Genomic DNA, 14,411 nt, shown 5'->3' on the forward strand with positions numbered 1-14,411 from the left:
AAATGGTTTATTTTGTGGCTTTCGCCTTTATTTTATATTTTTTGATGGAGGGACAGACAGTAGGCTGACAGGAAATGGGAAGAGAGATGGGGGGAAGACATGCAGTAAAGGCGTTTTCTTAAACAAGCATCGTTGAAAGACAAACATTAAAGCTGTACATAGCCAGCGCCGAAATAAACCTCTCAATTATTCACTTATTGGTTCCAATATCATCTAGATATATTTTGGTTAATTGCCCAGCCCTACCTCCTTGTGTGGCTCCATGATGATGGTGACGCTCTTTCCAGTGACCTGGGCCAGCACCTGCAGGGAGTGCATGGCCTGTTTCCGGACGGTGGAGTTGGGCGAGGTGACCTCTCGGACCAGGTCGTGCGTGACCATGTGGAACGACTTGTCCTGGGCGGCCAGCAGCTCCTCGCTCTTCTCCTCGTCCTTCAGCGGCGTGGCACAGCGCACAAGCAGCTGCTCCAGGGTGGTCTTGGCCATGGCCACAGCTCCGTTCGACACCTGGACGGAAGACGGCCGTCAGTCACAAGAGGACGTGTATAGGGATCAAAGAATCTCAAGACTATCCTGTCCTTAGCCTGACCTAAGCAGAGACATTTCTGGCCTAGATGGGAGGGTCGCGTCTCAGAAAAGCGCGCACCCTGATTGGATCTCATCGATCTGTCCGTCACCCCCGGCCCCTCCTCTCCCCCCTAGTGCAGCGCTACGTCACATCATTTAGAGCGACGCCTACGCGGAAGGGTTGACTCCCACTTTTAGACTGGTTCAGCCCACGGCTTTTTCCAGGCTTTCATCTTTCGCGCAGACGAAATGAAAGCCTGGGTATCGAGGCTATCCTGTCCTTAACCCCCTATACTTATTCAGACGGACCAGAGTTGAAACTGTACTGTTCCCTCTACACCAAATGTCTTCAAACATTGCCACCAAATGTCTTCAAACAACAACGTTGTGAGCTTGTATAATCGGCTTGGCAAATGTTCATACCCAGAGTAGGGATGCTGGGGTTCAAGTGGCTAAATTAAACTTTCAGGGGCAACTTCTGTTAAAGAATAAATACATAAATATCAGATTAAAATGTTAATAGAAGGTAAACTTACACATATTTCGCATACATACATATATATAGCTCCTTACTTGCACAAAAACCTTGCCATTCACTCTACTCTCTTTCACCTACACTACGTACAGACGGACACTTGTCTGCCATCACCTCTCCTGTGAGGTCCATCATGACGAAGAGCAGGGCCTTGAGGAAGGTCAGCTGGTTCTGCAGCACCCAGATCAGGGGCAGCCGCTCCATCAGGAACTTGATGGAGACCACACCGCCCAGCTTGGCGTACCAGGCCTGCTCATAGCAGCAGGCGCACAGGCGCTCCACGATGTAAGAGAACAGCGGCAGCTGACATGCCTGGGGGTGAAGAGGAGGAAGAAGAAGATGGCAGGGTATGATGGATGGGATCCAAGTTCGAGCATCTATAGAAGCGCAAACATGAAGTCGACTGACTGACTGATTATAACAATGAACAAAAACAAGCAATGAGTTTGGATACATTTTGTGGGGTGATCAACAGCTCAAATATCTCATTAAGTAAAGGACAGGACATCTACCATACAAATTATATGAAGAAAGCTCTAAAAGAGAAAACTAAGGGGGAAGCGAAAAAGACAAACATCAACAATCAATCAGAGTTGAGCAGTATTTTCGACAGTCATAACGGCTTGTTTAAACCATTAAGACCTGGAACGCGATTGAAAAATAGCAGATATTCTGGAACGCGATCTACAAGCTCGTAGCGCGGCACCAAGTGCAGCGCTTGTAGATCTGCTATTTTAGAAAAATTGTGAAAATGTGGCGCAAATCTTTGAATGTATATAATTTCACAGCAAACATTTTAACTCAAATCTTTGCTGCTGGGGGGTCCCTGGAGCAACATATTTTCAGATGGGGGTCGGCAGCCAATTTTGGAGACCTTGACATGAAATAGTTTGAGAACCACTGACATAGAAACATACGTTTTTCAGAAAACTATCTGGTCTTAGGTCTAAATGGGTTAATTGGTAGGGGCCACATATTGTGCAAATTGAGCCTCAAATCACCCCAACCCATGCGCAAACACAACTCCACTGACCCGTTCCTTGGATCCCAGGATGATGCTGGCTACGTCAAAGATGACGGCCAGGGCCACCTCTCCAATTTTACACAGCTCCTTCTCCTCATAGGCCATGCAGATGGCGATGGCGTCGATCAAGACTAACGGGTCCATACCCTTGGAGCCATTCTCCTCACTGTGGAACATGGCTGTACTCGGCTGACTGCCCATCTGGTAGCACGGCAGCAGGAATGGACCTGAGGACGGAGGGGAAGGTGAAGGGAGAAAGAGAGAGAGCAACAGGCATATGAAAATAATTGATGTAGCTTTGTAGCACCGATGACCAAGTGGTTAAGGCACATAGGCTCCGAGAATCGAGTCCCAGGTTCGATTCCCAAGCCAGATGGACCCATGCCACGTGTAACTCTGCAAATCTCTCCCCATTTCCTGTCAAACACTTTTCCATCAAAATAAGGCAGAAAATATCTAAAAGCGTACTTTCATGATATCTACAAACGTACTTCCGCGTGTGTGTCTGTGTGAGTGTACTGTAAAAGACCACTAGTGCGCAGCACCTGCGCTGGGTAAATAAATACGTAAATCAGCACTTCAGTTCCCTCACCACACTGCTGGGCGACGGCCACCATGGTGTAGTGTCGGATGAGGCTGGCGACAAAGGGCAGCGCACTGGGCCTTAGGTCCTTGATCACGGCCGACATGAAGGCCCCGGTCAGAGCCTGTTCGAAGGTCCTGCGTGCCGGTGTGTCCTGGGCCTTGTAGCGGTGGGAGATGATCACATTGAGGATCCACTTCTCTGTGAAGCTGGGTGGAAAAACACACACACACACAAAATGACTTGTATGAAACACGGACGGACGATTCCTTGTTTTCTTTTGGTTGAAACAAAATCCCGAGTTTTTCTTTTGGTTTATTTACAACGGTTGGTTATTGTGAAAACCAGAAGGGGAGTTTAAATGTGTGGTGGACATATAAATGAATGAACTGAACAGCATTTAATTTTCAATACGAAACTTACTTTCTACGTGGAGTATTGCTTTTATTGGCTTTGAGTGAGTTGTGTTGGTAACTTGGGTTGAAAATAAATCATTTACAATGTTTTGAAGTAATTATATATTTTGACCATTGTAGGGTTTTTTATGATTGAAATGATTTATGATTTAATGGTGGAAAGCGCTACATAAAAAAATGGCGCCTGATGTGAGGCCATGATAAGGTCATGTATTAATACCAGAAAAAGAAAAATATGGTGCTACCTAATTTGTGGTGGCGCTACCAACTGAAAAGCTTGGTGGCACCAGTGCTATACCTGTGAAAAAGTTAGTCTGTAGCCAAAAAGACAGACAGACAGACAGAGAACAGACAGAGCTCGTTAACAGAATTCACTGGTGTGCCTCGCTTCCTTCTCCTGTCTCTCATTCGTTCCTTCATCTGTCTTACCTTCCCTTTCCCTAGATCTACACACACATTGCTTTCTACCATCTGTCTTTTACACTTTCACCGTCTCTGCCTCTGTCGTTCTCACCCTCTCTTTCCTCCCTCCATCTACCTGTCTCCCTCTCTCCCCCGTTATTTACACCCGCTGATGGCGACAGGGAGGCGGGGCAGCGATGTGATGGAGCGCTAGCTCTCTCCATGCTTGAGCTTGTGTTTTATAATGCCAAATGCCAGAGCGGGGCCTGATGGATGGCTCCATTTCATCTTCACCATTCAAAAAGAAAAAGGAGGAAGACTTTAAAGGAGAGGAGAGGAGGTCAAGAGGGCTGATGAAATGCCAGATCAATTGGCCTTCACTCATTCAGGGCCGCTGACACTCTGTTACCACTTCCTTCTCCCTCCTTGGCATTTTGGAGACATTAAAGAAGAGCACCACACACTTAAGGGTTGTTTTCCCCCCAACGGAGAGTGAACACACAGTGTGTGTGTGTGTGTGTGTGTGTGTGTGTGTGTGTGTGAGAGAGTGAGTGAGTGAGTGAGTGAGTGAGTGAGTGAGTGAGTGAGAGAGAGAGAGAGAGAATCAACAAGGGAGAAGAGATGAACCAAGAGATGGGGAGGCAAGATACAGTTAAAGACTGAATGAAGGAGCGAGAGGGAGAGAGAGAGAAAGATGGGGGAGTAGAGTGTGAGTAGGAGGTGGGGTAGTGAGGGAGTTGTAGACAATAGCTGGAGGGAGGAGAGATAGAGGAAGAGAAAGAGGACAGATGGAGAGAAAAGAGTCAAAGTGTGAGAAGCGATCGAGCACGTCATGAATCAAGACATCTGACAAGAGGGGGCGGCAGGCACACCCCCAATCATAACTGACACACTTCATTATCTCCACACAAACGTGCGTGCATGTACTACGGTATGTGCGTGCGTGTGTGTAAGTTTTAGAGCGAGAGAGTGTGTGTGTTTGTGCGTGCGTGTGTGTGCCGACAGGGCATGGTAGAGTGTAAACAGGCAGGGGAAAGTCAATTAGCCCCTGCCCCGGGATCAATGATGGTAATGTGACCAACCCTGTCTACAAGAACACTGGACTACTCGCCCCGGTGCTTGCCCGTTTTTCCTCCCGGAATTATCCCCAGTGAGGGGGATAACTTTGTAATATGCTATTGGCTGTTTGTATTCTTTTTGGAAAAATATAAAAAGATACTCCTGTGGAAAGGCTATATTATTTGACTTATAGTTATTGAACCTATAAACAATTTAGTATTATTTAGTATATGACTATATGTAAGGTTTTGCCCCCTCAAATGGTACCTCGTCAGATAATCCCCACATATCCTACAACAACTTCTGTGAACAGACTTCACTGTAGTAGCTTTTATTATTATTATTTATATTTGTACTGCTGTCTGCTGTTCTGCTGTCATGAAAGTTTATAGTTAGAGAAATTCAAAGTCCAGCCGTCTGCTGTCCAGCCTCTCCCACCCCTCACTGGGGAAAGTTCTGGGATGAAAACAGAAACGGGGCGAGTAGTCTTGTTACCGTCTACAACACCCCATATGCATGCACAGATATATATACACACACACACACACCTCCCCCGTCTGTCTGCCTTGAAGTAAAAGCCTGAGAGGACATAAATGTCCATGTGAATGTGTGTGTGTGTGTGAGTGTGTGTGTGTGTGTGTGTGTGTGTGTGAGTGAGTGAGTGAGTGAGAGAGAGAGACTGAGACTATGTCTAATTAGCCAGTGCAACACTTGAGAGAAAGCTGATGAGGCAACGTGTGGCAGGGAGACGGATAGATGTGAATCACAGGACACATGGAGGAGAGAATGTAAGTTGAAGGGCAGGAGAGGAGAGGAAAGACAGAAGCAGTTAAGGTCAAGTGGTCCAGTGAGGTAATGGAGGGATCAATGAGCGTCCTGTTCAAGGCACGTGTTCGTTAACAGCACCCGTTTGTTTCATTGGTGTGTGTGCGTGTGTGTGTGTGTGTGTGTGTGTGTGTGTGTGTGTGTGTGTTTTGGGGGTCCCCAATTTTGAATGGGTTTATAATGCTTCACGTCTCTCTCATCTGTTGAATATGCTGAACAGTGACGACCAGTATGTGAGAAGACTTGCTCGTTCTTCTCTTTTTTTGGACCTAAAAAGACGCAAGGTCCCCCTGGCGAGTGGTTCGGACTCTAGCTTCCTGGGCTTCAAGAGGAAACCCAATGGAAAGCTGGACAGTCGCTCTCCTGGCTTTGGTGAGTGGTCGGACTGGCCAGACCTAAATGACATGTGCTGCTGGGCTGACGTTACCCTGGAGTGGGTAGGGTCTAACTCTGAGGCGGTGGCTGCCTCAGATAATGTTATATCTGACCCCAGTATCTCTGTCAGAGCGACTATGACTGTGTGTGGAACAGAGCATCAACTTCCACTGACTAATGCCCGGGGTCGCCTCCTATGGGCGCAACAACAAAGACAGCGACAACATTGGACTGAGTTGAGATTACAAGGAAAGACTGCATGTCTTCCCTTGTAATGTCTTACCATTCTGTCTCTCACTCTGTGTTAAAAAATGTTGCCATTGATGAGTGCATTGTTGTTTTTACTTTGAAAGCGAGATTACAGGTTCTACCTTCTAAACTTAATCTCTCCATCTGGTTTCCAGGCAATCATGCTCCTCACTGTATCCATCATGGCCATGAACAAATAGCTGAAACCATGTCCCACATTTTAAATGGTTGCCATGTTTACAGGGGCCTTTACATAATGTAGGCATGACAGAATAGTGGATTTGATATCGAAAGACATCTCTTCCATTTTCAGGTCCTCCATCATGCTTTATAAGCATTCTACTGTGAAGCCGAGGATGTTTAACCTGTGTAATGATGATTCTGTGTTCTCTAACATTTCAGCTAACACCCCTGATGTCATTGTTGTAAATGAAAACCATAGAGAGGTGTTCATTCTCGAGGTCGGCTGTACCTTTGACTATAGCCTGGAAGAAGCCTTTCTAACCAAAGTGCTGAAGTATCAGCAGCTAATGCAGACCATCTCACAGCTAGGCTACAGATGTAAACTTTTAGTTTTTATCTTTGGCAGCCTAGGGCATGTGCATAAGTTAGTTGTGAGGGGCTTACAAATGGCCGGCCTTTCCAAAAGGAGAGCCAAGCAGTTAGCGAGGTATTGCTCAGTTTCAGCCATTATAGGAAGCCGCTCAATTTGGAGGAGGCGTTGTTTCCTTTATCCATGATTTATGTCTGCTGTCCTGTGTCCGACATGTCAGCTGTACTGTATGTAACGATGCTTTGCCGTCCATGCACGTTGTAACTGGCTGCTCTCCCACTGTCAAACTGCACTGGCAGTGTTTATGTCCTTTGTACAAGGTGTGTGTGTGTGTGTGTGTGTGTGTGTGTGTGTGTGTGTGTGTGTGTGTGTGTGTGTGTGTGTGTGTCATTTCTTGACACACATGTCAACAGTTGCTTTATTTGAGAAAAGGCTCTGCACTGTCTAACTAATTCTCCACTGTGTAAACAGAAGAACGCATTTTCAGAATTCTCTCTCTCCTTGGCTTTTTTTTAAATCATGATATAATTATTCACTTAATCCAGACGTTTCAACAGTACGTAGGGCAGAATACAATACTGTATATACTGTATGTGCTTGTGTCCTTACTTGGGGTGAGCAAGGAGCTGGTAGAGGGCATGTTTGTTGTCATCCAGACTGGTCATGGCCACCAGGAAACACTTGATGACCTCCCAGGCCTGTCGCCGGTAGTAGGGCTCTGTGTTGGCACTCTTCAGACAGTCCAGAGCCGTCTCTATCGCCTTTGGGGGGATTGAAAACACGGAGAAGAAGAGGGGACAAATGCAGTTGGTAAAATTGATTGTGATAATTTTATATTTTTACAGACGGAAATCTCTTACAGAAAGGTTCTTTTGCACAGGTGCGTACGAGCAGGCAGCAGGCATGTTTTATTGCGAGTACAACATTTCAGTCCAACTGACCTTCATCAGGTAACTCATTGCCAATATTCTCGAAACACTGCATGATCATGGACAAAAAGAATAGGTTTTAACCATGGCATGTCCTGCAGCTAACAATTATGTCCAAACAACCTATTGATCGTGTCTGTTAATAATTCTGCCTCTGATCATGTCTTCGACACATCCTCAACAGGAGAATAATGGAATAATTAATCTGTAATTTCACGCCATTGATGGTATGTCTCCAGTTGCATGGGTGCCCCTTTATGTACAGTAAGGGATAATTTATGGCTGAGTGGTCATTGTTTATAGATAAATCACCGACAGGCTGATTAATTAGCCTGAAGGTGATTCATATATAAGCAATGACCACTCAGCCTTAATACATAAATTAATAAATTGACCCAAAACACAACAAAATGACTTGTATTTCCTTGATTGGTAATGAAAGTATTCCCATAAGTGTCGTGCTGGCCGCGTCTGCCCAACTGCAGCAGTCGGAAAACAAGTGAGTGAGTTGATCAAATACTAAAATAGAATCTATTTTCGGGTACTGCATCGTCTATTTCTCGCTCAAATGTTTAAAAAAACATTTTTGAGAGCAATGTTTAGCTGTAAATGACATTGTGCGTGTGTTTACATGGCTGTCATGTTGGAAACAGGCAGAAAATCAGCGGAGCACAGCAGGTGCTCCGAGGGTTTGATTTATGTCGTTATAGAGCGGAGCGGTCAGTATCCAGAAATAACAGACCGATGAATTTGGCTATTGATCAGAATCAAGCATTCAAATTTTGTTGACAAGAGGCTAGACTACAGATTGGACAGCCAGACAGGAATATTTTGTAAACAATGATCAAAATAGATCAAATACAGCATGATCAAGTCCAACGCAATAGAGTAATAGAAGATTAGTAACAATGCATATGAGTGCCGTGATGAAGAGTTCAAACAAATTGATCAAATGAATAGAATGACTTATGCTGTATCTATTGCATCAAAATAAGCGGCACATACTGTATGTTAGACTCCACAATTGCATACAGACCACCGTTTTTTGCCCACAGATTATGTCCCTTTTTATTGTAAACCTACAGTATAATGCACCATCAAGTAGTGCCTTCTTCTTCTTTTTTTATATATCTGTGATCTTATCATGTACAGGGAATTACTGTAAACTGGCCCAGGGGCTTTCCTAATGAACAGTAAAGTCAGGCAATTTTTTATGGACATCAGGAATCATGTCTTTCTGCATCAAATTTTTCTCCGGAATGGGTCAGGGTTTTCCCTGGCTCAGAATGGGCCTTTGGGGGGTGACTACGCACAGCAGTAAGCATGATTGGTGAACATTTATATTTAACAGAACATCCTACAAGGATTTTGTAGGCTTGGTGAGCGTTCTCGTTGACCTGCATGGCTGGCCTATCAGCCAGGTCTATTATAAAGGAAACGTTGGAGGGGTTACAGCCTTAACTCTAGAACTGGACAATTATGTTAAGGAGGGGGTAGCCTGAGCTGCCTAAATGTAGCAGAGTTGAGACCATTAGAACTGCCAGATTATGGGCTGACAAGCTATGCCGACCGGGCACTTAAGAAGGGGGAAAATGAATCCATTAACGCCACTCAGAAACAGAAGGCGTGAAGATGAAATGAGGGGGTGCTTCATAATTGAATTGTCAACGTGTCCAGATATTTTAAAGGGCCAGGGTCTCTGACGTACTCAGGCACAATATAACGGGACCGACTTAGACATGGAAGGCTCTGGGCAAAGATTCTCCATGCAGACGAGGAAATAAAGAAACCCAGGGCATTCTACATTCTACCATCAAAAAGGCTTTGGCTCACTGGCTTGAGATTGTAGATCATTTTCAAAAACATATTTTGAATGTTTTCAAAGACATTTTAATAATAATAGAATAAATAAATACAAATTGGGGAAAATGTTCTCCTATATTATAATGGTATGCCTTAAATAGGGATGCAAGGTTGAAAGTGGTTGAAGTTTGAGTAATATCTCTGAGGTGTTTTGCAGGGACAGATCATGAGGAATGATGCAAAAACAAAGGAAATTGAGCAAGAGAAGGTGGGAAAAGGGAATTGGTGTGAAAGAAAATAGCATAGGGTGGCAGAGGAAGGGCAGGAAGAGGCAGAAATGTGAGAGGGCAAGAAAATTCATTTTCAGACTTGTGTGCCTTATTTCCGCTGGGAGTATTTTTGATTGGCGCAATACCTTGAAGAGAGGAAATATAGTCTAATAAGTGTCATCTGATCTTGATTGCTTTTCCATTTTCTCTCATGCACAGTCACACATACATAAGCACACACACTGAGCCACACAGCACTCAGACAATGCCTTTTAGTGGAAGCTGTCATTTCGAATAATGTTAACAGCTTGAGAAATGAGAGTGCACCTGTCCTTCAGGGCAGTTTATAGCGCTGAATTTAAGCTATGGTTAGAGCATTTCTCACTTATTCAATAGGTCAATATGAGCTGCTTTGTGTTTTAAGAAATGTGCAGTTCATATAATTTGAGCCTAAATGCATTCTTTTAAGTTCATGCCTAAGTATGGGACGAGTCGGAATATTATCAGTGGTGTCATGCTCGTAGAACGCAGTACCACACCGTGGTACCAAAACAATTGTGACGTGCACGCGCAGGTACGGGAACAGGAACAGAACGCGTCCCCCTAGATTCAAGAGAAGATGCACCTAACCATTTCCAAGACGCACCAAGTACCCAGTGCTGAGTTGTCTAGGTTTACTGGCCTCCCCCCCACCCTATTTTCCAGAGGTGGGGACTTTTGATGACTTTAGACTTGCTTGATCAAATCAAAAATAGACTTGGACTTGCTTGGGACTTGAATGCCAAAGACTTGAGACTTGACTTGACTTGAACGCGGAGATTTCCTGTCAGCCTATACTGTCTATCCCTCCATAAAGAATATAAAATAAAGGCGAAAGCCACAACAAAACATTAAAAAAAACAGAATAAACAGAATAAAGAGAAGAAAAAAAGTCACCGCAACCGCGAGTTGAATTCTCCGTTGTATTCGATCAATGCCGAGAAACGCAATTAACACTCTTAATGTGTGTATTATGGGCCGGCATGTCATGATGACAATGTTGCGCTGACTGGCTCACATTCACACATTCAGTTGAATGAAACAAAATTAGATTTTTGGTGTGAATAATGAATATTTTGTCAAAGTGAAAGAGCTATACAAACCCGGTTTGTATACCTTGGTAATTGGTTGTTTCTAGGTGAGGGGCGCAGCAATTTTATTTGCGTGCGCATGAGACTGGACCATGGTCTTGTTCAACAACAAAAAAAATTGTGGACCTTCAGCATTTCTAGTTGAGGACCCCTGCCTTACAGCAAGCCCAAATAATATTAAAATGTTTAAAAAGTGTAACGTTCTGGAGAAAGAAATTGCTTGTTTTTGTCTCGTTTCTTTTTTGGTCGGTTTGCTTATTTCTCTCACGATACATGGCAACGCTGACAAACTCACAGTCCCATTGACGGTAACACAACAACAACGAGACAGGAGGACAGCACATAAATCGCCTTGTAATTCGTATTGATTCCCCGACATTAAAGTATCAGTATCAGTTCAATACAGGACACATCTTTTAATTTCTGTTAATTTAAACTGGTAACCTTAATCATGTAGTAGCGTGTACTAGCGTCGCCTGTGTTCCACGTGTTGCACATAAACAAACACATACCGGCTACACTCCTGCCGTCGCTGCTGTTTTGGAACAGTGAATTAGAGCATCAGTTTAATGTTTGATTGTATTAGAGTCTTCCTTATTTTTGTGCACAGTTTAAGTTTCTTATTATTTAAGTTTATCTGATTATCTTTTGTATGACATGTAAAATGGTTTGGTATTGGTATATAATGTAACATTCCTCTTCTACACTGGATTTGAACACGGTTTCAGTGCAAGTAATGACAATTTACCATTGTAATAATAATAGCCTGCTTGCTCAGGGGAAACATTGAATTTGTGTCAGATCCTGTGTCTCGGTGAGACATGACTTTTGACATGATCTAAATGGCTCAATAGAAGAGCAGAGAGACAAACTTCAACCACCCCATTGTACAGAGTGGTGCTTTAAACCCTGTCCTCACGGAGGAAATTGAAAAGTACAGTATCTGCATTTTGTTGGTGGACTCCAGAACTCTTGTTTAATAATAAATGCTAATTGTGGAAAATGCTCATGATTTATGTAAATCTTTACATATCATTAATTAGTATTATGTCTTGGTGGGACTTGTTTGGGACTATAAACAAAATGTAAGGACTTGGTTGGGACTTGAAACAAAATGCTTAGGACTTGGTTGGGACTCGAAACAAAAAGTTCAGGACTTGGACTTGACTTGGGACTTGCCTGTGTTGACTTGGACTTGACTCGGGACTTGAGAGCAAAGACTTGAGACTCGACTTGGACTCTGCTATTTTCACACCGTGCCAAGGCGTGAATCTAGTTTGCGTCCGAGCTTAGGTATGGTAACGCTACTGTGCAGTAAAGAATGTCAGATTATTTTAAGTGTGTCTAAAACTCTCATACTAGACTACACAACAAACAATATAGGCTTAGGCTATCAGCTGTTCGGTGCACACCACGCATACCGCGATGCGCACATGTAGGCTCGTGCCACCGCACAGCGCACGCGTACTGTATGCGTGCAGGTGACGTTCTGTGGTACCGGAAAGAAAATCACCATTACACACTGAATATTATTATACGAGTGGAAAAACAGGCATGCCGTATATTTATGGAAATGATAAGAAAAGGATTCTATCAGTTGTGTTAATCCTAAGGGACAGATCGAAGTTGTTCTTTTGTACAGCTGCAGCCAATGGCACTCACACACCAACACTAATGAAATTACATCTCAGGAGGGATGATGGGGAGAAGAAAGGAAGGGAAAATGGGTGCAAGGAAGGGAAGGTGGAAGGAATGTTAATTACATTACTCTACATACATTTTGACATGGGGAGGGTTTAAAGAGTCATGAACCAGGGATGGCATCAGTGGCATCCATCTTGAAAGGCAAACACAATTATTGAAATGATAGTACTTGTGCTTATACTTCATCATCTCTACATCTATCTGCAGTTCCCCGGAGACTATGCTGCTACTGGTATCGGTGTTGTGTATTCAAGTGTGTGTCTCTGCTAAGGGTTGTCTGTATGTGTGTTTTGCCCATGGCAGACGCAGGAGAGAGGGAGAGGCCATTAGTGAGAGTAAATAATGGCGTCATGGAGGCCCGCACGAGATTGATGATTACTGACTGTGGATGAGGGAGCTATGATAGATTTAATTACCTGGGGAACACACGCAGTCTCCTCTCTCACAAACGCACTAAAATGTACAGGCTCACACACACACACACGCAAGACACAAAGTCACACACCTACACACAACCAGCCAGATGACAAGGATCCATTGCCCTCGCTACAAAGCAATCACAGAGAATGTGAGTCGTTCTTTCTTGCATGCTTCTGTCCTTCCTTTCCCAAATTGAAATACAAAAAAAGGTAAAGGGAATGGATAAGAGCTATTGGAAGTGTTTCGAAGTTGTGTATGAGAGTGATGTCACTGCTAAACTTTCCTCTTCAGTACTCCATGAGCGACTGAACGGAAGAATCAGAAGGATGTCTTGAAATGCCATGCCACAAATCATGAAAGGTCCAACTTTCATTTGTTTGAAAGCATTGAAACGCATCATCCTTCTTTCAAATCAAATAAACAGTACAGCTGAGACATTGTGCCACAACTAAAAGGCCTGCTCATTGTTATGTAGAATGTGTTCATTGTTCCATTACTATGTCTTCTTTGTTTCTGTGGATAACATGTTGAGCATGAATTGCATTTTACATCCGTCTGCAAAACAAAGGTTTCCCATTTTGGACTGACAAAACTTTCAGTTTCAAGTTTATCAGCCAAATGGCCACAGTAAGAAAGCAGCTTTACTATCTGTACATGTGGGAATTAGCTTTTGAATTGAAACTAAAAAACCACACTGTAAATAAACAACTGAACACTGCAAGACAAACCTCAATCAAACACCAGATAACATCACAGACAGACTGCATGTGTATGTGTGTGTGTGTGTGTGTGTGTGTGTGTGTGTGTGTGTGTGTGTGTGTGTGTGTGTGTGTGTGTGTGTGTGTGTGTGTGTGTGTGTGTCTGTCTGAAGTTCACGCAAAGCTGAAAAAACAGAGAAAAGGGCTGGGGAGAGCGGTGGTTATCTCCTCACCGCGGCTCAGTGACGTCATGTTGTAGTTTTCGGTGACAGCGGTGGTCACCTCATCACCGAAAATAGGACTATGAGTAGACATTAATGAGCCCCACCCAACCGTATTCATCACATCCCGGTGGAATTGCGGTAATGTGGTTATTGTCTCAGCCATAAACAAGAGGCAAAACCAAACCAAAACCTACATACTGATCAATGGTGTCACCAGTCCTACCTTCTCCATGGGCAGCTGGATGGAGGCCTTGCAGTCAGTGAATTCAGCCTTGATGCTGGGTCCCTGGACCTCTGTCACCACATACTGAAGCCTCTGTGACTCCTTCAGCATCTTCCTGTTGCTACCTCCAAACTTCCCCAGCACCCGATAGGCCACGTGAGAGATGGTCTCTGCTGGGTTGCGTAGTGTACGCCACAAGGCCTGCAGAAAATAGAGAGATTATAGGAATCTGACCTGAGATCAGATTCTAAAAATGTCTTCTACATCCTGACAGTTTTCTGAAAAAGCTATGTTTCTATGTCAGTCGTTCTTCGATTTTTAAAAGATCTACCTACAAGCTCGTAGCGGGCCACCGATCTGCTATTTTTCAATAGCTAAAGCACAGCATAATGCTAACACCAAAAGGGGTTCCCGCCCAAAATG

The 14,411-nt window shown here is 44.0% G+C and overlaps 1 protein-coding gene across 5 annotated transcripts in view; it reads right to left on the reverse strand.

The window, feature by feature from the left end:
- Positions 1-14,411, reverse strand: part of trrap (transformation/transcription domain-associated protein) — a 133,735-nt gene that overhangs the window by 104,035 nt on the left and 15,289 nt on the right. For 2 of the 5 annotated variants that reach the window (XM_083788056.1, XM_083788055.1), the window contains exons 21-26: positions 13,989-14,189; positions 7,198-7,349; positions 2,719-2,918; positions 2,136-2,353; positions 1,217-1,414; positions 247-507 (exon numbers count right to left, since the gene is read on the reverse strand). In XM_083788056.1, coding sequence (XP_083644182.1) covers positions 247-507; positions 1,217-1,414; positions 2,136-2,353; positions 2,719-2,918; positions 7,198-7,349; positions 13,989-14,189 — 1,230 coding nt within the window. Of the gene's footprint in view, positions 1-246; positions 508-1,183; positions 1,415-2,135; positions 2,354-2,718; positions 2,919-7,197; positions 7,350-13,988; positions 14,190-14,411 lie in introns of all 5 variants that reach the window. The other 3 variants (XM_083788053.1, XM_083788052.1, XM_083788054.1) reach the window with 2 other exon arrangements.

Source organism: Protomyctophum parallelum (assembly GCF_964188405.1).
Source record: "Protomyctophum parallelum genome assembly, chromosome: 17".
Taxonomy (NCBI): Eukaryota; Metazoa; Chordata; class Actinopteri; order Myctophiformes; family Myctophidae; genus Protomyctophum; species Protomyctophum parallelum.